This window comes from Lathamus discolor, chromosome 1 (assembly GCF_037157495.1).
Source record: "Lathamus discolor isolate bLatDis1 chromosome 1, bLatDis1.hap1, whole genome shotgun sequence".
NCBI classification, from domain to species: Eukaryota; Metazoa; Chordata; class Aves; order Psittaciformes; family Psittacidae; genus Lathamus; species Lathamus discolor.
In genome coordinates this window covers 42,547,444-42,574,254 of record NC_088884.1, presented here as the reverse complement: position 1 = coordinate 42,574,254, position 26,811 = coordinate 42,547,444, and the positions used below count along the sequence as shown (strand labels likewise).

At 36.6% G+C, this 26,811-nt stretch overlaps 1 protein-coding gene across 2 annotated transcripts in view; it reads right to left on the bottom strand.

Moving 5' to 3' along the window:
* NAV3 (neuron navigator 3) overlaps nt 1–26,811 on the bottom strand; it is a 265,118-nt gene that overhangs the window by 137,514 nt on the left and 100,793 nt on the right. For both annotated transcript variants that reach the window (XM_065669303.1, XM_065669312.1), the window contains exons 4-7: nt 26,206–26,278; nt 22,219–22,396; nt 9,273–9,341; nt 6,452–6,591 (exon numbers count right to left, since the gene is read on the bottom strand). In XM_065669303.1, coding sequence (XP_065525375.1) covers nt 6,452–6,591; nt 9,273–9,341; nt 22,219–22,396; nt 26,206–26,278 — 460 coding nt within the window. The remainder of the gene's footprint in view (nt 1–6,451; nt 6,592–9,272; nt 9,342–22,218; nt 22,397–26,205; nt 26,279–26,811) is intronic.

The window sequence follows — 26,811 nt, the reverse complement described above, 5'->3', positions numbered from 1 at the left end:
AAGATTGCTAATAAAAATTTATTTTTTCCTCCCACTATCACGTTGTTATTTAATACTTCTATGAGCTCAAGAGAGCCATGGAAGCACCTTACTTGTAACCATTTCATTACAAAAATTAAACCTTCCAATTTAAAAATGTTATCTTTAATAAGTCATAAACAAATTATTCCAATCACTTGTTAATAATAAAACACTGTGACATTGACGTAAAAAGGAATGCTACAATGTTGGAAGAAAAACAACCAGACAAAGACAGCTTTATTGTTTAGTGATTAAAAACTGTGCTAGAAAGGTACGGGGTTTTGGGGGGTGGAGGAGGAGGGCTGAGTAATACTGAAATTGAATGGATACAATCAATATTCATAAAAGCAGAAAATGTCAGGTCACTAGACCATCCTATGCTCTTTTTTTTTTTTTTTTTTTGTTTTAAGTACTGTTAACAACCTTTAGGAGCTGACTTGAGGAACTAATCCCAGTGCACTTTCACAGGTGGGAAAAAATCAGTAATTTCACCAGCATCAGTAATTGAAAGTTACAGCGATATGTCACCCACATGGATACAGCAACAATACTTGTTTTGGCCCTGAAGCTCAGGTAGGTACAAAAAGCTCATTTATGTGGCTCTGGTATCTACACTACATTTACACCAACCTGGAACCACAGTGCACCTTTCAGAATGAAAACAAGACTACTTCTGCAATAATTAAACTATGTTAACACTGTGAAAGGGTTAAGCTCTTCTGTATAAAGCTCAGATTTCCAAGACATATCTGAGTATCTAAATACCATTACTCTGGAGCATCAGATAAATTAATTGGTAATGGCAATCAAATATATGGTACATAGCTATTTCACCAGATGAGATATTTTCACTTAGTTATCTATCTTGCCATTCAGTCTAGGGACTGCCAGTGAATTAGGCATAAGTTTGCTTATAATGCATCAAATTCAGTACCACAAGAAAGCCTATGAAACATGCAATGCAAATATAGTTCATCCAATGGGGAAAAAAAAGTGCCTACATGTGTGTTGCATACACACATGAAGCCAAAGTTATGCCTTGAGGCCTCCCTGTCTGAATGATACAGTAGATGAGGACACTGAAGACATTTGTCCCTTCAGCACAGAGTTTGAAGTTATGGGTCATTTTCAGTTTTGCAGTCTTAGCCCTAAGGCCCTAGTACGGATTAAGACTACCCACCTGGAATTCTGAAGGCCACTACAATACATAGGAAAGGGAGAATTTTGAGCATCCTGAAAGGGGAGGTCTTTTTTCTTTAACAAAGAGAGAATGCAAATAGCAAAATTTACTTCTTTTAAATAGCATTACATTCTAGTTTAAAAATATTGAAATAAATGGAATAGAAGTAACACAATAGAAATGTAACAGCTTTTACTTGCTTAACACTATCAACAACTGGACCCCAGCAGGCCAATTGCCTCCACCTTCAATAGATGCTGTATAATTCCATCTGCACAGAATTTTTCATGTGCCCCTCAGCCTGATGTGCAAAGACCACAGCTCTAAACGAGCTCAGTCCTCCTCCACAGAGGGTCTGCAAGCGGCTTTGCTACACCCAGTTACTAGGAAAGAAAACATTAACTGGTAAAGGTTGCCTCAGAGAATTTCTGGGGACAGGTGAGATTACAGCTTGTTCCCCAGGCTCCAGGTAGTACCACGCACATGGAGCAGCTTTGGTGGGCAGCTGCGGAGCTGATCCCTCCCTTGCGACCAAGGCAGGAGTTGTGTCTGGGCTCCTGCCATTTTCTGGTGAGCTTCAGATCCTGGAAGAGAGCCTGGGGCCAACAACATCTGTTGGAAATTACTGCAGCCCTCAGGCTTCCTTAATTTATACCAGGGATCAGCCCCGTGGCTGATAGCCTAGGACTGGGTGTGCACAAGGACCTCATTGCACACATCTTGCCTTGCATTAAGCTTGCCTTAATTACACAGGAGGATTGGGGTCTTTAGCTATCCAAATAGTTTTCCAGAATAACAATTCACCGTAATATGTAAAGCTAATGCAGAGTATATGTAACAGTCTGTGACCAGCAGAATGCCACTACATTGTTGTATTAGCTCTGTTATATTTGTATGGCCTCAGGCTATTAGCTTTACTACAAAAAGAAAAACAAAAAAGTGTTCTGATTAAAAAGAAGACTATATCCTTGCCATATTTCCTGCTATCTACTAAACTCACTGGGGGAATAATTGTCAAAAGAAGAGCATTTCCTGTTCATCAACAGCTTCTTCTGCTACATACATAGCAAAAAAAACCCATAGGTTCCTTGAACCACTGGTACTTACTTGATCCCTATGTCACAAATCATGAACAGCATCAAAAAATTACAGAGATCTAGAACTTGCTTTTAATCTTAAATTTAAAGTGTATCCTTAATGTTTCCACAAAGAATTGCAAGCTGGATTGCACGCTTTCAAGAAATAGACACTGTCTGTGTGTTTAAAGAAGTGGAATGCAAAGATTTATCTCTCCCCAGCCCAAATGCATTACTTGAAGCTGCACATCATTGCCGCTTTCTGCACATTCAGTTGGACTTGGCTTTAGTTGTTCATTACATGAAATCTGTCCCCACCTTGTGGTGATTTTGACACACAGTGAACCCAACCTATGACAAGGATTTCAGACTTCTACAAACTAAATTTTACAAGCAGACGGTCTTCTGTTTAGGGCCTAATCCCCTTGTTGCATAATCAGCTTGTGGTGAAAATAACTTTGCATTCTGCTTGAGAGCTCAGAGCTTCAGAGCTCAGCCCAACCTGTGTGGGGAAAGTACAGCAGCAACAGCCCCAGGTGTTCAGTGGAAAACCAAAAGTTTCTTCCAGAACCCAGCAAGACCAGGACAACAGAATGGACATTTTCAAGCCTATTGTTCATAGGCTGTTGAACAAACAAAGGACACATGAGGGGTTAAACTTGGGCCCAATATATAATCAACTTCCTCTTTTCTTGTCTGTGACCTTTGCTGTGTTCTGAGCTGTTGGAGAAGACAGGACCTCTGTGATAATAGCTCCCCTGTTGCAGCATAGTAGGTACTGATAACTGAAATACTCTGTAACAGGCACATGCCCAGATTAGAATATCCAGTTTTAGTCAATCAAAATAAAGAAGGTTAGTAGAAAATGAAAGAGCTCCAGGGGATTGCTGTAAAGATATTTGGAGGAATGGGAGGTCTATGCAGTGAGATTAAAAGAATTCAGCTTGTTCAACAGCTCCTTTCCTGCTGCCCATCAGCACAGGAAGAGAACACTATCAGGGACAACTGGCAAAATACTGGAACCAGAACGTAAACAAGCTAACTATAGGCATACATACTGGCCACAGATAAACAATTAATTGCATCATCAGACAATGTTGTTCCAGGACATTGTTTCTCAGCATTTGTATGGGAAAAATAACCAAATACTGTTGAAACCAAGTTTAGACAATACACAATTTATTATCAAATTATATTAAAACCTCCATGATATGGAGACCCTCATCAGAGTTCAGATAGTGTTTCTAGGTTCTAATAGGGAAACATTTGGTTTTAAAATTTTATTTGAATTATAACATTATTTATTTGCTGGACTCAAAACTTCTTTGGATAACTACCTTGCTAGTAATGTAATCACTTCATTCAAATAGTTTCATTTCCATAGTTTTATTTTCATCTTAAGTCAGAAGCAGATAGATGTGACATGACCTAGAAAACAGATGTGTTCTTTGAAACTCATCCATAAGCTGCGAAGTCCAGAAAAAGAAAAAAGAAAAAAAGATCAGCTCACTAAAGCTCCATGGATGAGTTTCAGTTAATGGCATGTTTATCATTTTGGTGCATTTTGTGTTCCTGATTTAACCACAGCTACACACAGTTACCTGTGTCACAGCAATGGGTTGGATCTGTCAGTGAAAACTTGGCTGTACTCAACAGAGAAAAACAGCATTTGCTCAGGGGAGCTAGTTTCTTACTGTGAGAACTACTCTTTAAGCATCATTCAAAGGAGATAACATTAATGACATACTAAATAATGACATACTAAATAGAAGGCCCATATCACATCTTATTTTGGATCACCTTCACGTCTCCTTTAACTCTGTGTCTACATATTCATTCCCCACTGTGACTGAGTTGGAAATCATGTCATGTAGGAATGAATTTCAAGTATTACATATAAAAGGATTTAAGAAAAACCCTTATGCCGTACATCTTTTCTGGGGTTTCATTATAGCCCATACAGGAAGGTGTAGGAGAGCAAAATGTACCAAAAGAGGTCTGTCCTTGAAGAGGTCTGAAGGTCCCAACCTCTAATGACTATTTACCTAGCACAAGTTGACTCTTTCTCCAATTTTGTTGCTGTTTATGCAGCACTAATGCAGATTACAAGTAATTTATTATATGATATATATCTCAGAAATCGCATGCTCCAAGCATCAGCATCAGAAGCAACATTTGAAATATAAGGTTTATTATGTGTGCTAACTGTAAGAAGAAAAACAGTTTTTCAATGCATAGTGACATTTCTTTTTAAAGAGCTGTTCACTATTATTGCTATTGTGAGGGTTAAAGTTTGTTTCGAAACAAATTCTTCAAAAAAACTCACATCACAAAACATCCTCAAATACATAAAAAAATATATCAAAAGACTTTGGAATTTCATTGTAATATGCAAACATTAGCCACTATAATAATTAAAATTTATATAATTTAAAATATATTATGGTTCAGTTGTTTTGCTCTTTAGGCAAAGAAGTAGCATGAGGAATTCAACTACAGGATCTCATGTTCTTTTAGGGTATTATAAAAATATATCACTTTGTTATCCTTGCACACCCAGCAGCCATTTTCTCTAATTAACTTCTGCTTTATAATCTAAAAAGAACTTGTGTTCACTTTACGTTATCATGTAAAGTCAATGTTCTTCCATCCATTCTGCTGTTTCAAAAGAAAGAAAAGCAGACAGAGACATGTCAAGTACAGTATTCTGTAGTTATGCTACACTGCATTTTCTATATCCTGTAAAATGAACTGAATGATTATACACATGGCAAGCCACCCCTTATCATTTTGCAAGTGATGACTTCACTAAAATTCTCAAGGTTCTCATTCTCTGCTGTAAAGAAATGGGAAAGTAAAGAAATCTATCATGCAAAAAGCCACATAAATGTGCAATGCAATGCAAAACTTTGCAGCCAAAGACAATTTCCAAGTAACAAAGAATATTAATATCTACAAGCATGTCTCACCTTGAATCATTTCACTCTCACGTATTTCAGTACCAAACTTATGTCGGTATTATCAACTTATTCTAAAACCTAAACTGCTGTACATACCTTCACTCGAGCTGCCACATCTCCTACTCCGTAACTTCACTATTGTACTTGTGAACTATACAGTGTCTGCTCAGTTTTCACTCTGATCTCTTTCTAGTTTTAGCCTGGATGTCTTGCCACAAACAAATTCTTAGTAAAATAAATCCCAATACAGAACTATCTGAAACATTCAACCCTGATAGTAGAAAATAAAGAAATAACTATTGAAAGCATGGTTTTATAACTTCAGATACAGCTAGGGGCAAAGTGTGTTCATCAGAATTTTGTGAAAAAAAAAAAGTCTGGATAGCTGCCTGTTGCTTGGATGAAGAACATTCACTGCATACTTGTTCCTCCCACAGACCCCAAGGATGCAAACGGGTACTATGTATATTGTATCATTTTCAACTGTATTCTAACCCAGAGATATGAATAAAATGCTGTTCATTACACAAAAGGAGAAAGAAAGGGGATAGGGGCTGGATTAGTTACACAACTCAGAAAGCTGAATTTGCAAGTTATTTTTTCTGAGATAAAGCCTGAAGAGGCACATTTTCCAGGAAAGCAGTGTCAGGGTGGGAGAAACAGAAGGATCCAGGGAACTCACTTTATTTCCATAATGGAAGTTCATACTTAAAGGAGGCAATACAACATAAACACTGAATTCAAATCCCTGCAAAACTGCATTACATTTGACTTAATTTCCAATCCTCTATTCAGACATATGTGCACTAGGTAAGGCTCTGAAGGAACAGAAGCATTCAATGTTCTGATGCCAACATAATATTCTGATTCTTATCCATTAGCGACTAAATTGCAAAGTTGCCTGAAAATTATGTTGGTTTTCCTTTGGCTATGAGTAGACTTGAATATGGACCAAGAATATAGGCATCCAATATGTGTTCATTTTTACTTCAGAAAAATCCCCAATGATATTTCCATCAGAGAGATAAAATATAATTATAACATTTTGAAAGTTTTCAGTTCTGAAATTTAATCCTAACTTAATCGCAAGTCCTAATACAGAGCTCTGTCTCCATAGGTCTTACCAAGTCTTCAACCCTTGTGAATGGGTTCTTTCGGTGATATTTCCTTTTGTTCCTCTCGTAAAGTAAGCTTTTTAATTTTTAATCACTCACCTTTTTCATTTCCATTTGCATATTGTGGAGGCTTGTTTTTGTCAATGCTGTTAAAGCTCTGGCTTCTCCGATTTAAATTAGAAGCTCCCTGGACTTTGGTACTGCTGCCAGCAGCTGGCACCCTTGAGGGTCCTGGAAGCCTGGAATAGCATAATCAGAAATCAGTTCACTTTATGTAGTGCAAAATATAGAGGCGGCAGTATGCAAATAACAGACCAGAATTTAAAACCAACAACTGAAAACAGTGATTTCAGGTAAGCAACAATAAACAGGAGTATTCAATTAGTTAGACTCCACAAATGAAAATAAAAGCTTATCCCTACACACACAAAAGGGAAAAAGATGCTTTCTAGAGTCACAAGACATGTAAGAAGATGCTTTGCATTTGCCATTAACATTGCTAAAACAGATTCACCCTCACAAACCATTAAAGTGAAATACCAACTTTTATTTAAATCTGACACTTTTGAAGAGTAAATGTTACAGAAGTTGTTTAGAAAGCACAACAATACACAGTGGAGAAGTATTTTGTATGTCTTACTGTAGTGAATGTTTCACAGCTGTTGTTTAGCATAAAAGCTGCCTTTTCAGTTATCTTCTGTTATTTTTCAGAGGACTATTGGCTTATTATTTTAAATGAAAAGTATTGAAAATACATATTTTAGCTAGATGCTACAGATGCATGGATACCTTTTAGATAGAAGTATGTAATGTGGACCATACAGTTCATTTGTTGGTATTTGCTGCCACCATCTGAACCTTACTCTGTGGCTACGCTAAGAAAAAAATGGAAACTGTTGTCCCTGGTGTGTGTACACCTGCATCTTTTTTCTGTCTGAATCTATTCTTTGATGTAAGATTCTTTAATATATGTTTACTTCGAACTTTCTGCAGCATCTTTGTGGGCACCCCCACTCCTTTCCAGTTTTGTTATCTGATAGACAAAATGAAATGCTTAAATCAGCAAGAGTCTTTTGCCATAGAAGATCTCTCTTATCTTTCTTGCTTATTGGAATGATATGGTGATTTTAATAGTGGCAATACAAATTACACCTGAGATATCAAATTCCATTAGTTTCATTGCATTATGAAAGAGCAGCATCAGAAGGGAGAAAAAAAAATCACATTACAAAGAATTAAAAAATGTTAGCTTGCTTCCAAACTTTTGTTTGTTTAACATATTGGTATAACAACAATGTTCAAATAATTTTATTTTCATTAACTAACATATGTAAACAGCTCCATGTTCTCTTCCTTTACCAATTTAAACCTTAGAGAACTAATCCACTAGTTATTTTTATGGCTCATTCTGGCTGCCAGCCTGCCCTGCTAGTCTCTTTGCTGAGCCCAGAGCAGACTGTCTCTGCTCTGCAGCTGCAAGCATGCTAACCTTTACCGTGACCCATGAATTCGAGTGATCTTCTGTTCCCTGAAGAATGTACTAAGACAAACTTAAAAATCCATTTGCTCCTTCTCATTACCCTAATTTGAAAGGCAGTAAGAGCCCTGACATAATTTGTCAAAGGTAATGAAAAAAGCAATGACAAGGCATGTGCAACACTGGAAACTCATCTGTTCTGTTAAAATATAAAATAGTTCTGCATACATTCTGCATGCCAGAATTCGAGAACTTGCCACAGTAAGCACATTACACATGAGGTCATTTGCTCTACACACTTTCCAGTTTACCTCATTTGCTGTCTTTTTTAATTGAATTCAGGCTTTAAATTGCTTTTGCAGAATCATGTTAAGCAGCTAAGGAAATGCAAAGAGGAGAATAACAAATAAGGGACAAGTCACATACCTCTGAACAGGCTTCGGAAACACTGCCACAGATTTAAAGTATTAGACAATAAGACTGTTAACCCCGACACATTGAAAGTGGACAAGACAGGAGCATCAGCAATAAGGAAAACTGTAGACCTATAAATGCAGGTGCAAAGCAACTGGACCGTGGTATAGCTCATTCCAAGCTATCACCAGCAACTCAAATTGTGTTAGTGCTCGATAATGCAAAATGCAATCTTTATTGGAGATTATGCAGTTTAGAGTTCATTGTTCTCACCAATGAACTGTACAGCAAAGGTATAATTAACGAACGCATTATCACCCCCCCACTAGGAAAAAAAAAAAAAACAAACAGAAAAAAAGGAAAGAAAAGTTAGAAACAAGAGTAAGCTTCAGACCTCAGTTTCTTTCCTCTGCAATCTGGCTTGTAGATTTTAGTGCTCATGGAAATGATAAACTGAAAGTACTGATGAAATATGAAATAGGTCAGCTCCAACACACAGCTCTGTCAAATTCATTGCCAAAACAAAGCAGCCTCTTAGTAGGGACTGTGTGCAGGCTACTCTTGACAGAGCAGAAGTCTTGGAAGAGGTTCTTTTTTTTCTGCTCTATTTTGTTTCTGCATCAACTTGGCTCTATGAATTCAGCCTTTCAGGTGGGTTTGCAGAATATCTAGTGGGAATTGGGATGGAGTCCCAAACTTCTTTTCACTCATGACTAATGTAAGGATTTGATCCAGAGAGTAGAGAGCACTAAAATCACCAACTAACCCTTCACATCCAATACTTTACATGCAGGATACAAAGATGCAGGATACATAACAACCAGAATTTTTGCTAATATACAGTACAAATCGGCTCCTTCCAGTCCGTACAAGGCTTTCCCGTGGCAAAGCTCATAGCTGCAAAGCTTGCACACATAACATAAATACACATTGTTTAACGTCTGCTTATGTCCAAAGGATAAAATATCAGTGGGCATATACTTGCTTGAGTATCACTAACAAGCAATAAATTAGAGATATTTAACTGACCTAGAAGTCTTTTTTTGACTGGTTGCAATTCCACTGTGATTAGACTGAGATGCATATCTGGCTGTGAGACTGTATGAGAAGAAACAGAGAAATTGAATTATAGAATTACTTTGAACATGTATAGAAAGAACACACTTACCAGCAAACTATGAGTTAATGAATGCAAATTGAATGTGGATAGAAAACACAAATTAACTGGCAAAAAAAAAAAAAAGAAAAAAAAGAAATAATGCAAACATGCAGATTTTTATGAGAGATGTAATGAACAGATTATGAAATAATGGATATTGTTATAACTTGTCTCATTTTCTACAAATTAATTTAGGAACAGACAGTGAGAGCAAATTTCAGCAGTGACTGAATTACTAAAGTCTAGCTTAATTCACACTGGGTGCACCTCAGCTTTGTACCATTTTTCATCCACAAAAAGTACTAAACACAAATATACAGCTGCTAGTTTCTCCAGCAACCTGAGTTCAGAGTGGCAGTTAGGAACAAATTTGCTATACCAGATCCAGTGAGGACTCAGAAAAATTCCTGCTAAAGAAAGGTGACCCTCCTGACAGTAGAGTTATATGGAAGAAGCATCCCTTCATAGTTTCCATTACTGTTAAAGCAGCACAGGTCATGCATGTGATGCATTACCCAGGAAATTAATTCTTCATTAGAAGAAGCCCTGACCTCGTGCTTCGACTCACTGCTAAATTCAATAGGAAAATGCCTCTTTGTCTATTAAGGCATCCAAATAGTATTTCTGCAACAGAACATATGCTGAGCTACAGGGCTAAAAACTGTATGCTCTTTTTCACACCCAACAATGTGTCACTACTAAACAGCAAATTTATGCCTCTGTTCTTTTAGACATTTGCATAGGGGATATGTCAAATGTACGGCCAAGGTAAGGCCTCCTGCCAAGCAATTTCAGCTACATAAACAGGTGCATCCTTTGGGATCCACATAGCCTTAGGATATAGACAGGTGGTTAAAGCAGGTGCAATCACAGCATCAAATTCCTTGCATTATTAAGGAAAGGATGGAGAACTGAGTAAGCAGGACCCTTGATTGTCACATATTGCTTTTGTCTCTTACAGTTCTGCATCTTCCAGCAATTCTAAGTAGCAGCTGAAACCACAGTGCTCTAGTCCTGACTTGATATACTGAAAGGACTTATAAGAAACACCTGGTGGTATTAAGTCTACCAGAGGAGTGTTAAGCAATTTCTGCTGGTCTACTGAAGCAGATAGCTGGAGTATGGAGCAGGTGGGAGAAGCCCCTTAAGGGGCAGAAAGGTCTTCCTATACTGGCAGAGCAGTCCTGTAGAGGGGCAAGGGGAAGGCACAAACCAAGGGACAATCCCACTTGAATGGGATGTGTGATTATTGTTACTTTATGAAATTAAACCCTAATAAAGGGTTCAACATTACCTCTGTGCCTGGCAACTACAAATGACACAAGGGCACATGGCAAATATAAAAGAGAATACTTCAGTCTTCAGGGGGCAAAAAAGAATCATTCAATATATAAAAGCAGCATTCAATTCTGTTACACATATCTTCACAAAAATGCCGACAAAGTGCTTTTTTATACAACCATAATGTCTGTGGGAATTATAGTAAATTATGAAAGTATCATAATAATTACAGTTTATATATTTTATCTATCTAGTCATTAGTAGTATATGAAATTAAATATTAATATATTTAATTATTTAATTATATTTCACTTACAGCTATCTTTCTAAATAACATCTGGACTTATGATACAAATGTGACATAGCCTATTTTGCTGAAATTGCTATATTTGTGCCTGGTGTAATAGCCCTTCTTTTAATTAGATCTCCCACTTGTGTTTTTTCAACATATTTAAAATGAAGGAATATAGAAATGGTTAGATGGTTATCTGCATTGACTAAGCTAAGAAGGTTGTGAGAAAAATGGCATGTCAAATAAAACCTTAGTGTGTTTATGTTGTAAAAGGTAAAATGATACACAGTACAATCAACACAGACAGCGAACTGGAAAAACAGAGTGAATAGGATGCATTGTCATAGCATATTGTAGCTTTTCTACTTCAAACAACACTATTCCAAAGTAATTGGATAGATCAAATAATTTAATCTAAGTGATGGTGCTAAATTGTTGGTAAGCTAGTCCACAGACAGACTGCACCTTTCTTTTTTCTTTTTAATAGCAATAAATACATGAAGCACCTATCTGGAAATGCCTGCTAGAATCTTTTCCTTCTATGCCTAGGACTCCATCCACTAGCAAATTCATGAAATGTCAGCCTACAGACTGCTTTCAGATTTTCCAGACAGGCTAGAATGATGGATGTGTCAACGTCAGTAAAGCAGCCTTTCCACTGTGACTGACTTATTTTCCAAAGTACTATGACAAATCAAAGAAGAGAACTTCAACAGCTCATAAACCAGGTGCATCAAGTTCCTAATGACTTTGGGGTTTCCTTCTAATTAGCACTGGATGTGCTGGGCCCATTAAAGCTTTGCACGGGTTCCTGTTTCCCAGCTGCTGGCCCCCCTATTACAGATGTGAACTGCAACACAGTTGCAAGACTAGACTTCAGTCTAGCCACTCTTCCAAATGTATAAACAAGTATTTACCTGCTGCCCTCTATTCAACCAGATAATTGTCTCTGGGCGAGATCTGTTAGTTAGGAAAATAAACCTGTTTTGCTTAAATCAGTTATTTTTATGCTTACAGATCCACACAGAGGTATAATAAGTATGTGCCTGCCATACAACAGCAAATGCACATTAACAAACCAGACAGTGCAAGTTTAACACTACAGCATTTAGGACAAGGAAGGATCTGCTTGTCAGAGGGACAGAAAGGGGGATTTTGAAAGCTGCTGCTTTTGCAAGTCTCCCCCAACGTGGTCACAGCTTGCACTCCTCGGAGGAGCCACAGCAGTACCCCGCAGAGCCCAGCCGCTGGGCATTGGCAGGAAGAGAACAGCAGACTACAGAGGAGACCAACCCTGATTGTATACTCTGCAGGACACCCTGCTTCTCCCAAAGTTACAATCCAGCATTGCATTGCTGAAGGCAACTGCAACACTGGACCTGGGCCAAGCATCATGCTTAGGTCTCCTCTTCCACCTAATGCATAGGGGAAGAGAAGGCAGATGCTCCTGGTTAAGCAAATCCTATTCAAAGTAGGTAAGATGGCATACATGCATATGATGCCAAATCCTTAGAAATCATCTGCACTCTGCAAACTAGTTTCCAGGTTGGAATCAAGCCCCTATATTTTCTCTTGCAAATCAGGGAAACACTAGTCAACACAGCAGATATGAAACAGTGATAGTGGGTAATTTTGGCTGCTGGTCCCTTAGTTAAATGCTGTGAGAAAATGGAATAAATACCCTAAGACTGCTCAGAAACGCAGTTCAGCACAGCGGTAGCTGGGGTAGTACTGAGAAAGCAGGTACAATGATGTTAGAGACTGTAGTGACCCTGAGGTGCTGATAGGGAACACTACAGCTGTCCTACAGCCATGCTGGTCACAGGAACCAGGACTGCACTATTTAGAGCCAGTTGCATTGTGGAGCTGTGCACCACATTCCACCTAGATGGCGAACCGATGCAGGGCATGCAGTGGCAATCAGGATAAAAGGGTTAAATGGTCCTAAAAGGTGTAGGGGAACCTAGGAAGTCAATGTAAGGTATGACACTAAAAGTTCTTAAAGCCCTCCCACTAAAAGTGAATTGCAGTACACAGCTGAAATGAGCAAATAAAAGCAAAGAAGATGAAGAGGGAACGCAAGTGACTGCTCAACACTGTACTAAACTCTCAGGAAGTCTGCGTTGCTGCTATGCAAATAGCAGAGAACACCAGAAAAAAAGCTCCTTGAAAGTGTGCATACCATGTAAATCTGCAGGATGAAGCTCCTCTAAACCTTGATAAAGAGCATGAATCAAGCTGAAACTATTTTAACCTCCTTCTTCAAAAAGTAACCCATGCAGCGTCACCCTGAATATCATCAACTCTTTATTAACAGTCTTTCAAAAGATCAAAAGCATCATGTTACATCAGACTGTCATTTTCCTATAATGTTGAGAGCCACATGGTGCTTCTAAAATGCCAGCTATGTGATCTGTTAAAACTAGACAAAAGGCAAAGAGGTTTGTAGTATGTAATCAAAGTCTTTCTACCTTACTAGCATATTTGAATTTTAATATGCTGTTAATCTTATAAAGTTATATTTATATCACTAGGGAACGAAACTCCAGAATGATTCGAGATTGTACTATCAGAATGATTCTCTGATAAAAAAGAATGCATTTTCAATGTATATATATGTATATATATATATCTAACACAGAAATAAGAGGAACTGCCGATGGCTCAGGCAGCTGTAGCTCACACCATGTCATCTGTTCTATATTAGGTGGACATTTCTCCTTTCTGCTTTTTGAACTTCTGGCATCTTATACAAGAAGTCTATCTCCAACTGATTCAGGCTTGGAGGTACTAGTAAACTTGTGTTTTCAATGTTATCCTGTTGTTCACAGCCCATACACCAAAATGCAGATAATGCTAGTCTTGCATTAACATTCATGTTCTGGCAGAACACAGTGACTTGTAATAAGAACTAATCATCTGCCATAGTGACCATACCTACCCTGGCCCCAGTGTTTGTAATACAGGTATTTTGTGGAAATAATGAAAAGAATATATGAGTCACAGCATTAAAGAAATTAAGAGCATATCATAATAAATGTGCTACCTAGCTACTGTGCTTAACGTGTAGCTCACCTAAAATAATGCAATCTTAAAAAACCCACTTTTTTCTGACAAACTGGCCAAGTGGGTAACTGTGTGCTGCCAGAACAAGGGCTACGCTCTTAGGGACCAATCATACCCTATTATGACCTTATCTCCACACTATTTATGATCTTGCACAAGAACAAAATTGTATCAGATGATCTGCACAGTAATGTATGCCACTATTCTGTTTCACAGTTTGATAGAATAAGACTGTAACAAAGTTTTCTCCTAGAGGGAATGAAAAAGGGGGTGCCAGAAAGCCTGAGGCTGTCAATTCTTCAAACCTACACTCATTGTCCATTGAACCTTTTCACAGTTTTTCAGAAAACGGACATTCATTAACGCATCCTAAAGTATGGCTGTGATTACCACAAAACAATCAAACAATTATCTCATATTTAAGCCTGTTTTTGTCAAAGGTATTAAAGTACATTTGTGAGCATTTTGTTTGATCTCCTCATTGACTCTCAAATAGTAAAAGTTATGCAATATAAAGAAATCACAAAACATTCTTTCAACATTTCAGCTATGCTTCCATAAACATTTTCAAAAGAGCAGACCAACATACACACACACACACACACATATATATATATATATAAAAAACTGATTTTCCTAAACTGCTAATTTATCTCTTTTAAGTGTGGTGAATTTTAAATACTAAAGAACCTTCTTTTTTTTCTTTTTTTATAACTTCTATTTTAATCCATTTTCCATGTGCAATAATTGTCATAAACAGCACCTTGGAAGTGTATGGATTTGGGGTTGGGATTTTTATTTGGTAAATGAAGACAGAAGAGAGAGTTATACTCTCCATAGAAGCTGCAACATGTAATGTTATTTCATTAACTGACTTTTGCAAAATGACAATATGTAGAATATCACATTTATTGAAAAGTCTGTAAAAATACTGAGATAAAAGTTGACAGAAAGGACTAACAATAGCAAAGAAAGTAGCAGTGCAAATATAAATCTGACTTAAATAAAAGCAAGAATGCAAGGAAAAGACTGACCATATACACAAAACCAGACAATAGAAGAACTGATGAATCTCTATGGAGAGTGAGGGTAGAGCAACAAAGAATGTTTGAAGGGAAAATAACTACATTATGAAGCTTCTATTCCCTCAGAAGGAAATATATGAAAACTTAGATTCAAATGCTACAAGGACAAATGGAACACTTGCCATTAAATTCTACATTATCTGGATTAGCAACAGGGAAAATTATGGCCAAAGTACATCAGAACTGAAATACTAAAAATAATCAGTGGCAAGGGAGACAAGTGCCAGACAATGATATCTGAAATGCACAGGATGAGAATCATCAGTAAAATAAACACTCTTTTGGAAATTGTAAGAACAGACAAGGAGAAAAGATGGAAACCACGTCTTGAAATGCAAACAAAACGAGGCAGAGAAAGAAATACCATTCTCAAGCAGATGGCAGAGGTTACTTATAAACAGGAGAAATAAGTGTACCTACAAGTCACAGGATCCTAAAGAAAATTTTCAGTCAAATACCAGGTACTTTGCAGAGAGGAAGAAATGTAGAACATACTAAACACACAAGGGCAGGTACCAACCATAAAGAGCTAGTTTTTCAGGTTCCATCCCACAGAATTATGTAAGAAAGTAAAAGACACAAGCAGTTTCTGAGAGGTTGGTAGTGAAATGGCTAAAGAGGAAATGATAAGTTTGAAAGAATCTTCTTTAGGATAGATTTAGAAGCTATTGAGAGGCTAGAAAATGCTTTATAATTTACATTTTTATATGTTATATCTAGTAGGTTCTATATTATAGTTATAGAGAAGACCATTTGTTTTAGAAACTGAGTGTTTCAAAACCTCCCTTTTTCCCCCCTAACTTTAAGCTTAAGAAATATTGTTAGATATCTTCTTATCTTAGAGAGGACAGGCTACAGGGAAGGAGTATGTGGCAAATACATTCTTGCTATTGCATTGTGCTGCTTTTTTGTGTGAAGTTTATTAGAAAGCTTAGGCATTTGCCATCATCAAAAAGTAACTCTTTTGTGTATGTTAATTTCTGAATCTGCCAAAGGGAACAGAAGTATGCATTATGAAACTTACAGTACTGATGCATTTTTGTAAGCTACTTCAAAATATAGCTATTAAAAGGAATTAAAAAAAAATATTGAATTATGGCAGTAATATTAATTTATGTGAGACTATGAAGGTGTACTTTTTAATATATTCTGTCCATATATCATAGCTGTGGCCTAGAAAACTCCTGAAACTACAGTAATTCTCAGCATGTAATGGCAGTTTTATCAAATGCGTAAATTAATTTCATAGCTCTGTAAGGTAAACAAATGGCATGCAGAAAAAGAGCCACTTTTACTTATGACCTATATAGTGCTTATCACAGGAACAAGTCTCTTCTCTAATTTATGCAATTCATCATTATTAAATATCATATATTAGCTTAGGTACACAGTTAACTGATTGGAAGGCAGATGCAGGGACTGTGAGAATGAAGACCTTGAGGCCACTGTAGGAGAGGATCTGTTTCGAGACCATCTTAAAAACCTAAACGTGCACAAGTCCATGGGACCTGATGAAATCCATCTGCGGCTCCTGAAGGAGCTGGCGAATGAAGTTGCTAAGCCACTGGCCATCAGATTTGAAAAATCGTGGCAGTCAGGTGAAGTTCCGGACGACTGGAAAAAGGGAAATATAACCCCCATTTTCAAGAAGGGGAAAATGGAAGACCCGGGGAATTACAGACCAGTCAGTCTCACCTCTGTGCCTGGCAAAATCTTGGAGCAGATTCTCCTGGAAGGCATGCTAAGGCACATGAAAAACAACAAGGTGCTTGGTGACAGCCAGCATGGCTTCACTAAGGGGAAATCCTGCCTGACCAATTTGGTGGCCTTCTATGATGGGGCTATGGAACTGATGGACAGGGGTAGAGCAGTTGATGACATCTACCTGGACTTGTGCAAAGCGTTTGACACTGTTCCACACAACATCCTTGTCTCTAAATTGGAGAGATATCAATTTGATGGATGGACCACTCGGTGGATAAAGAACTGGCTGGATGGCCGCACACAAAGAGTTGTGGCCAATGGCTCAATGTCCGGCTGGAGACCAGTAATGAGAGGTGTCCCTCAGGGATCGGTGTTGGAACTGATCTTGTTCAACATCTTCGCCGCATGGACAGCAGGACTGAGTGTGCCCTCAGCAAGTTTGCCGACAACACCAAGCTGTGTGGCTCTGTTGATACGCTGGAGGGAAGGAATGCCATCCAGAGGGACCTCAACACACTTGTGAGGTGGGCTGGAGAAGAGAAGGCTGTGTGGAGACCTCATAGCAGCCTTCCAGTATCTGAAGGGGGCCTATAGGGATGCTGGGGAGGGACTCTTCATCAGGGACTGTAGTGACAAGACAAGGGGCAACGGGTTAAAACTTAAAAGGGGGAAGTTTAGATTGGATATAAGGAAGAAATTCTTTACTGTAAGGGTGGTGAGGCACTGGTATGGTTTGCCCAGGGAGGTTGTGAATGCTCCATCCCTGGCAGTGTTCAAGGCCAGGTTGGATGAAGCCTTGTGTGGGATGGTTTAGTGTGAGGTGTCCCTGCCCATGGCAGGGGTGTTGGAACTTAGATGATCTTGAGGTCCTTTCCAACCCTAACTATTCTATGATTCTATGATTCTAAATTGGGAAACAGAGATATTATTTACTTTAGTTACTTGGACTTCAGGAAAATGGAAGATGCTTAGACCCTACCTAGAAAACAGGGAATACAAAGAAGAAATCAATCTTTTCCTATATTGTCTTCTTTGCAGTCATTAGATAATGATTCTGTATTGGCAAAAGCAGGAACTACGTACCTGTTTCACTTCACTAAAGCCAAGTAGCTACAAATGGCAAGAGCTAAAGTTAGTGGACAGACTTCGTTCATTTCTTTCTTTCCATTAACCAAGGAAGACAGATGCTTATAGGCACATTCCATTTTTTAGCCTATGTCAGTGCAATGCACTTGGTGTAAACTGTTTAGGTTACATTTTAAATCTCCAGAACATTGAAACAAAGACCACCTTCTAAATTCAGAGTGGTGTAATGAAGATTGGCATAGATATTGCGAGTATTTCGGCATGGATCTATTGAGATTTGTAATCATAACCACTACATTCGCATTACTGTATTTCACCCAGCACAAGCTTCTTGTCCAATATACTTCATTTTTTCCCCAGTACTTCTGAGCAGGACGCAACTTGAAACCTAGTTCCTTGCAGTAGTTATATATGCAACTGCCCATAGAAATCTGCTACCTTTGTTTATATGCCTAGGAAAACCAGGGTGCTCTTTTAATATAACAAATTTAACAAAATCCATCTGGACCTCAAGCTGTGCTCATCATTCCTGTACGTGATAAAATAGTTTGTCCATCTTGGGGAATTTTGCTGACAGCCTACTGAAACCAGTTACTGCTTAATCCATAAATGAGACAGAACTTCTTTCATCCACATGTGTTTTCTCTTAGTATCTGGGTGGTTGAAAGATCATCACTGCAGAAAGTTTGGATGTATTGCTGTGATAATGGAATCCACTAGAAAAGCAAAGCATAAAAATATAATGTAACTATTGTTGTCATCTATCTGTACTGACATATAAATAAGGCCACCAGCACTGTATTTTTTTAACTCAATCTCAAAGCTGCAACAAAGTTATAAGGAAAGAATGAAGTGCCTACCTCAGATTTTGAAGCATTCAATTTCCATAGTTAGTCATACAAGAATATAGGAAATTTTGCAATAAAAAGAAATTTTAAATCACATCTAAACCCACTGTCTCCCTTAGGTTACCATTCATTATCTACCACAGGTTTTTCCACTAATTATCTAAATAATTTTTAGAGGTTTTATACTTAGTGGTATGAAATTATAATTTCCCATAAATAAAGAATATTCTTTGCAACAAAATTTCACTTACTGTCAATCAATTTCCTTTATTCTTTCACATTTAATTTGAAATGTTGTTGTTGACCCTAGGATTCATAGACCAGTGATACTCTTTCACATAAAAGAATCTTGCTCCCCTTTTGTGTGCACCATTTTTATAACTCTAAGATTAGTTATGGACAGATTAAATGGGATTAGGAATGTTAAAGCATTACCACACTGACCAAATTTAGACAACTTTGTTAAAAGCCTGCTGCAAAAAAATTCATTATCCTCCTATGCAAACTTTACACTAAGGGGAAAGAGGCTCTTCCATTGTCCTGGGCTCATCTTAAACCACGACATCCACAAATCAGTTTAATTACATCCCTCATCTGTGTTGTCTCCTGTAGGAGATACCAATTACTTAGTCATACAAGGACAGCTATCCTCCTGAATTAGTCTCCTGAATTCCCCATGTCTGCACAAGACTAATCCTGTCAGTCTCATAATTTTCTGATTGTAACCTGGGGCTTCTCTTTGTTTACTATATCAAAACAACCTGGCTATGAAAGCTGTAGGGTCCTAGTACTACTTGTGCCTGTTACAACCTTTGTTTGCAAAGGTCCCAAGCACTCTCACTGAGGTTGATACCAGAGCAGATAAAACAGTTAGTAGTGATCATTACCTAGTAATGCTCACAGACATTGATGATTACTGAGGACATCATAACCCCCTAGGAAACTGGGCAGAAATTAAGTAATATGCTTCCTATACCTTTGCTGGAAGCAACAAAGAAGATAACTTTTCTGACAGAGTAATCTAACCTAAAGTAACTGCAAGTATTAAGACATAGTTTCAGAGACTTAAATTACAACACAAAATGTGATTGCTTACTGAACATGTTTTAAAAGTACAAAGTCTGTAGAAAGAATCCACCTTTTGTCAGTGTATATGTTTTGGTTTTGCTTACATCTCTGCACACATACAAACGTGTATCGAATGCACTTAAATGTATACAGTGCCTCAAAAGGACAGATTTATTTCTCAGGTGTTCTCAGGTGATTTGCCTTCAAGTCAAATAAAACACGCTTAGGTATAAGACAGACAGACATGGTGACAAACATCAACCTTCAATAATTCTATATATGTATGTTTGAAAACAAACAGGAAATTTTTGCTTTCAGTTTACATATACAAGAAAGATGGTACCAATCTTGGTGTAATATTTTTTTAAAAAGAAAAATTTTGCAGCCAAAACACAGATATGAATAGAAATTTAATCAAAGAATTAAATTATTTTAAACTCCTGCCATCGAAGTAGGTCTAAAGCACACTGATGGAAGCAGAAATTTTGTTAAACCAGCCTTAGATGTCACATTATGAAGGCATGAATGCTGGGGTTCTGAAAATGGAATGATTGCCTTTCCTCCTAATTAGGTATATATAAACACAGCAAAGTAAAAGAGCAGAGAAAGGCACTGAAAAACCATGAGATCTTCGGAAATTATAATGAAAAGAAACCTTTATAAAAATTTCATCCCTTCTTTGCCTACCATTCCTGAGCAGACAAAGGACTAGTGTGCAATTGCTGTCTTCCAAAGAGTGAACAACTGCTATACTCCAAGCTTTTTTGACAAATAGAATTCCTTGCAATAGCAGTGATGTAAAAAGGAACATGGTAAGTATTTTTTTATTAAATATTCACCATGTGTAAATTAGAAAAGCAGGAAAAATTCCAGTTCTTTTACAAAAATATAAGTAAACCCCACTAAACAAAGGTGTTTACTTGAATCTGGCTAAGTCCTTAGTTCCACTGATTAAAGCAGTGAACACTTGTAGACCTACATTCATAGGAAAAATAAATAATTTCTGAGTAACAGGATGTTATTGCTTCTTATCCAGTACTAAGTGTCCTTCAGAAAGCATAAATTCAACTTCAGAAAATGCTTATCATGGTCAGATTCTTCTATGGTCCCACTACAGTCCCCCAAATTACATGTTAATAGTAAACTTCACAGAGAAAGCATTCAAAGACATTATTTTTCAGCGGCAGAGAAAGAAAATCCATTTCACATTGTAATGCCCAAGGCAAACATAATTTTATCTTCATTTTTATATCAAATGAGGTAACTAAAATGTCATCAGCAACATTTTCCTATAAACATAGCTCTATAACATTCCTAGTTTCAAGACATAGATTTCTATTAGGCTGAAGTGGGACATCTTCTCAAAACCAAAGAAGTATATCTATTATAAACATGAAAGTGTAATTAAGATATGGATTCAAGAACCAAAATTTCATTCTAGTGGTGCGATACATTTAATTCATCCTAAATCCTTGATTTATCATATTCTAGACATACAGTTGTTCAGTAAGAATGCAAAAAATTTCAAACAAGGAAATAATAAATCAACCAAGAAATAAACCCAACAGAGCAATATCTAGAACTCTTCAGGAAGAATTACACTTTACATAGCACTGCATGTGAATGCCTTATTTTGACTTCCCCATAAATTGTAAGTTGGTCTCCATTTAAAGAGATACTTTGTTTAAACTGATGCTTTTGTCAGGGCTTGTAAGCAAATACCTTTTCAAAATATGTTTTCAGCCTCAGTCTGAAAGAAATGTAATTCATCAATTAAGGATTAAGGATTCTGCTGAGTGCTTTCCTTTCCTAAAACTAAATAATAAACTGACTACTTAAAAGAAACAACTAGACTGAGGCCATTTCTTTTCCCTTTTGAAAAGCACTCAAACAGAATTTGGCACTCAAACCTAGAATATGTGGGGATGAAAACAGTTTATAACAAATTAAAGTATTACTTATGCCTTTTCCCCACGTATTTTGCTAATCATTTGAAATTGCCTGTTTAGATTTGGAACTGGGTATGTGAGAAAACATGAAAATAACCAGTATACTAACCTCATGGTGTGCTATTTTTCTCTTACTGTGCAAAGGACAGTAGAATCATTATTAAATTGAAAGAATGCCTTAAAATTAATTAAATTGGGACTAACTTTAATTGGGAGTGTTCTCTGCTCTCACTGTACCTTAACTCCCAAGAAACACAAGCTTAATACCAAAATCACACTTAAGATATTGTTTGCCTACATTAATTAAAAAAAAATTGCTTAAAAACCACCAGTCTTAAGTCTTAAAGTGGCTTCATTTTTTTCACAAAACTCTGTCTTTTTTTTTAACAGAAAAATAAAAGGGTTTTACACCCGATAAAATTAACTTTTTAGCTTACCTCGACTGCATATCTTGGTGTGTTTTGGACTGGCTGATTTCAGCTGGAGAAGAAGGGACTTGCTGTTGTAGCTCCACCAAAGACTGGTAGTACTGTTGCTGATGATGTTGCTGCTGTTTGTACCGAGACAAACTGAAAAACAGCCCTAAAATGGCTTTCAAATTTCCATTCCTTATTTCTATTAAAAAAAAAAAAAAGAAGAAGAGAGAGAATAAGAAGTGAAAATACTGTGGTTTTAGACCAGTTTTGTAAGAGTTTTATGCTAAAACGTCTGTGTACATACCTATAGCTACACATGTTTATGCCTTATATCCTTTCATTTATCTCTCATATCAGGGTCATGTTAGGTAGCACTGATAATTTATAGTAATCTTTCTTATTTATGGGTCATTGTTGCAACAAACACAAATCCCTGTAATGTTTTCATGATGAGTCACATGTACACGGTCATAGAATAACATACATAATCTGAAATGAATAGTCCTTCCTCAACACAGTAAAAATATTCTTAGTAAGCAGAGAAGCATTTAGAAGAATCCAAATGCTTTCTGGCCTTAGGTACACACCTCTTCCAACTCATGGCTGTAAATGCCTCTTTTTAATTTTGGGGCACATTCTGTGCACAGTGGGAACAATGACTAGAAAAAAATCAGAAGGAGGAGATGGTAACAGTCTTCTGAGTGAGCACATACCCATTCACATAAATTTGCTAGGAACAGGAAAGAAGGAGATTAATGGAAAACACTTACTAAAAAAAATGACAGTAAAGTAGATGAATACATCTTTGAACTTTTGAACTACACGATTTTCTAGCTTTCTCTTTTACATGGCTATTACTGATTAATGAAAACTTCAAAACTACAGCTGTCACATGAGGCTAAAAGAGCTACTCATGTGAAATTCTGGGGAGCCACAGTGGTATCCTCATGTCTGCTGTTCATTTCTTAGTCTTTGCCAGGATGAGACGAAGGGTTCAAAAGAATAATGTTATCCTTTGTTCATAAAGGATCTCTGTGTCAAAAAAAAGAAGCCTCAGGAGACTTTAATGAAATTATCCACAGTGCTTAGGCTTGTTCATAACCTCGTTATTAATTTTCTTTGGCACTGAACTTCTTGTGAAAAGTTTTTCATTAGACCTATAGCCTTGTAACCTAACATGCAACACTGCAATTTTCTGCTTTCCCTGCAAGTCTAAATACTGAGCTGTATGTGCTACACAGCTTTCTTAGGTAATTTTGAAAGCAGAATTTATAAACAATGACTGTTATATTCATGTCTTTTAAACAATATTCATTTTCCTTCAATAGGATTGGATGAAATGTTAGCACATACATTAACAGGCCAGCAAACAGTGGAGTCCTTAAGCTCTCAACCAGTTCTTCAAAAGCCAACATAATCCTGGACAAAGGATTTTGTATTTACAAAATGGAAATTTGTTCTAAATATCCATACTTTCGCACCTTCCTATGAAGATGCTGCATGATCTTTGATTCCCCATGAGACCACAAGGCATACGCAGAATAACTGTCTCAGAATTAGAAAGCTTTCAAGGCAACCAATGAAACATGGTGGTTTCAAGGAAGATCATTATAAAGGAACACAGAAAACTTATATGTAAAATTACCTTTAAAAAACCGAAACAAAATAACGTAACTGTCCATATGCTCTGATGCTAAAAGATTTTCTGTATGTTATACCAGTATGTTTATTCTTATGATTTTGCATCACTTAATGCTCAAAGAAAAAACCCTTTGTTATATTCCACTCAAAGTATTTTATACTAAAATTTTGTTCATTTTGTGTTTAACCATATTCTTTACTATTTCTAAAGGAGAATGTTGCCAGATTTTAACTCCTTTTTCTGTCCTACTTTTAAAGTAGGAAGAAGTTTAAGTTGGAAGATATCTCTTAAACAGAACAAAAATCCAGAAACTTCTAATGCATACTAACTACTTGCAGGGAAGAGAAGTGGAGTGTTCTTCCTTGTAGCAAGATGGCTTATTATTTATCATTTCGGTTCTCCAATATAGATCTTGCAGTCAAGATTTGAACATTACCTTTCTTCTAGACCTCCTTGCTCAAGTCTCAAAATGAGGTGGGAAGCTGGTTGTGAAATCTTCAAACCCTTTTAAGATCATGGTTTACTGTTGCAGAAACTTTCCGGTTATTAATAAATGACCCAGTAGTAACAAGACATATTTACCAAAGCCCATTGCAAGCAACAGACTTATGGTTTCTAAACTGAATTGATTTTAAACATCAATGTGCTGACAAAACACTGGGAAGATAACTTGACAATTTCATGATTAAAAAAAATAAAATCTGTTTTTCTCAATTTCTTCTCCTCAGGAGAAATTATTCCTAGATTGTACATGCTAAATATGGTATATTTAAAGAATTCACACTGCTGTGAAACTTTGAACTAGACAAGGATTTTAGCAGCTTCATACCAGATTCATGACCAACTGCAAAACAGCAAAACTACTTTTAATCTTACTTCAGAACTCATGGTCTGCCTTACTAAGAGTCAGTTTTGAAGATTAATGAAAGTTTTAAAAAATAGTCCTTGTAATTAAACACTATTTAGAATTACTGCTTTTAATAGTATTTGAACTTAAGGGTACACAGTTGAAATTTACATCCTTTTAAAAAAATTTCTAATTGATTTTCCAAAGCAAAACAAAGTTATGAATAAAGGAATGTATTACAGAATGCACTCAGAAAAATAGTGTCGTGTTGTGTCATGCTACTAAACAATGAAGAACATTATCATAAAATAAATTCATGCTATTCACAGATTTGATCGCTATTTTGTACGTGAGTAAAAATAGGCTGTGCTTAAAAGAACACCGCTGAGGTGAAAGGCAACATGTAAATCTTCAGTATTCTCTTGCAACAATGTATCTACAGTATATACAGCTCTTTCAAATCAGTTAAGAAGCTTTCCACAAATGGACTATAAAAGTGCATATATAGTATGTACTGTGGTTGTGTTACACTTCTGCTAAGGCACTAGAAAGGTGGAGATGGTGAAAGATAATTATTCTGAGTTAATTTCAAAATCAAACAGCGGTTAACGTTCACAATTGTGTCTCTGTATATTTTCTAAAATTCAATTAAAATTACCATCTCTGGGGAAAAAAAAAAAAAAAAAAAGAAAAAAGAAAAATTCCTTTAGATTTTAATTGTGCTACAAAAAAAAAAAAAAAATAGGGTTACATATCATAAATAACTGTTACCTTTAGCTGCCATGGAGGTCAGAGGAATTTTGAAGGTGCCCAGCACCTCGCTGAACTGCTTAATTTGTTACAGGACAAATGCTAGTATAAATTTTATCAATTTACAAGATAAAGTATCCACCTCACTTAATTCTACACTAACAAAGCAAATATTACATACTAGTTCAGACTATTTTAATGGTTTTATTATATTTATTAACCTAATTGTCACTGTATTAGGCAATCAGTTGTGGTGACTAATATGGCAAACAGAGCTGTAATAGAAGCATCAAGACCATTCACTCTTTCACTTAATAAATGACATCAAAGGAATACAGTAATTTTCAGAATCATTCTGACAACATAACTACTACTAATAAATCTGCCCAAACAAATAGTCTTCCCTAACTCTAAGTAATTGAGCAAGATTCTCATATCCATGTTTGTTGTCTTGAATCCCATAAATGAACAGGTTAAAAAATATGCTTAGGAAATTCTGTAGCTATCTGATATTGTGGACATAAGATTAAAATATTAATATTATTGCAAAAAATATTAGTATAAAACACTTCCTTAAGCTTCATAAACACTGAATTTCTTGGTTCAATTTCAAGAGAAAATTAAAAAGGGAACTTGCTGTCACTAATCTATATTTGCAGGCTGTTCAAGACAGCTGGAGTTTGGTATTTAGGTGTAAATAATTTGTATTAAGAAAATTAGTTTCCAGGAAAACATCCAATTATTTGTTCTGATGATTGGGTTCTCTTACCTTCTGCAGAAAGACCTTGGACATTTACGCCTCTGGCTGCCAGAAAGCTAAGGCAGACATCAACATTCTCAATCTGCAATATGAACAGAAATAACAAGCAGCATAAGACTATTTGACAAAGTGTAGAAATGTAGGGAGGGAAAAAAAAAGAAAAAAAAAAGAAGAAAAAGAAATAGCCCAGGAATGAATACTTTACATTCATTGCATACTACAGCTCTTTACCAAAGTTTAACAAGAATGATTACTGCTAATTGGGGAATTGATATAAAGCTTTCATTGTCCGGTTTGGTGCTTAAAAACAATTCATAAATGCCTGTTCCAGAATGGCATGCTGGCAAATCAGCAACCCACCTACTTAACATAAAACTGGATTTTATATGCTACAAACAAGCAGCAATGAAAGTACCCATAGAGGATTAGACACTGAGTGTATGTCTGGAGATGTTGGTGACTGAGTTAACTAAAAAATGTAAGCAAAAACCTCCAACAAACGTGTTAGCAGACATATTTCCTTGGGATGATATAGAATTCTGTGAAAATGATGTCACAGCAGAAGCTTAGTCTCAATTTCTTTCCTTCAAATCTTCTGTTAAATAGCTGTAATGT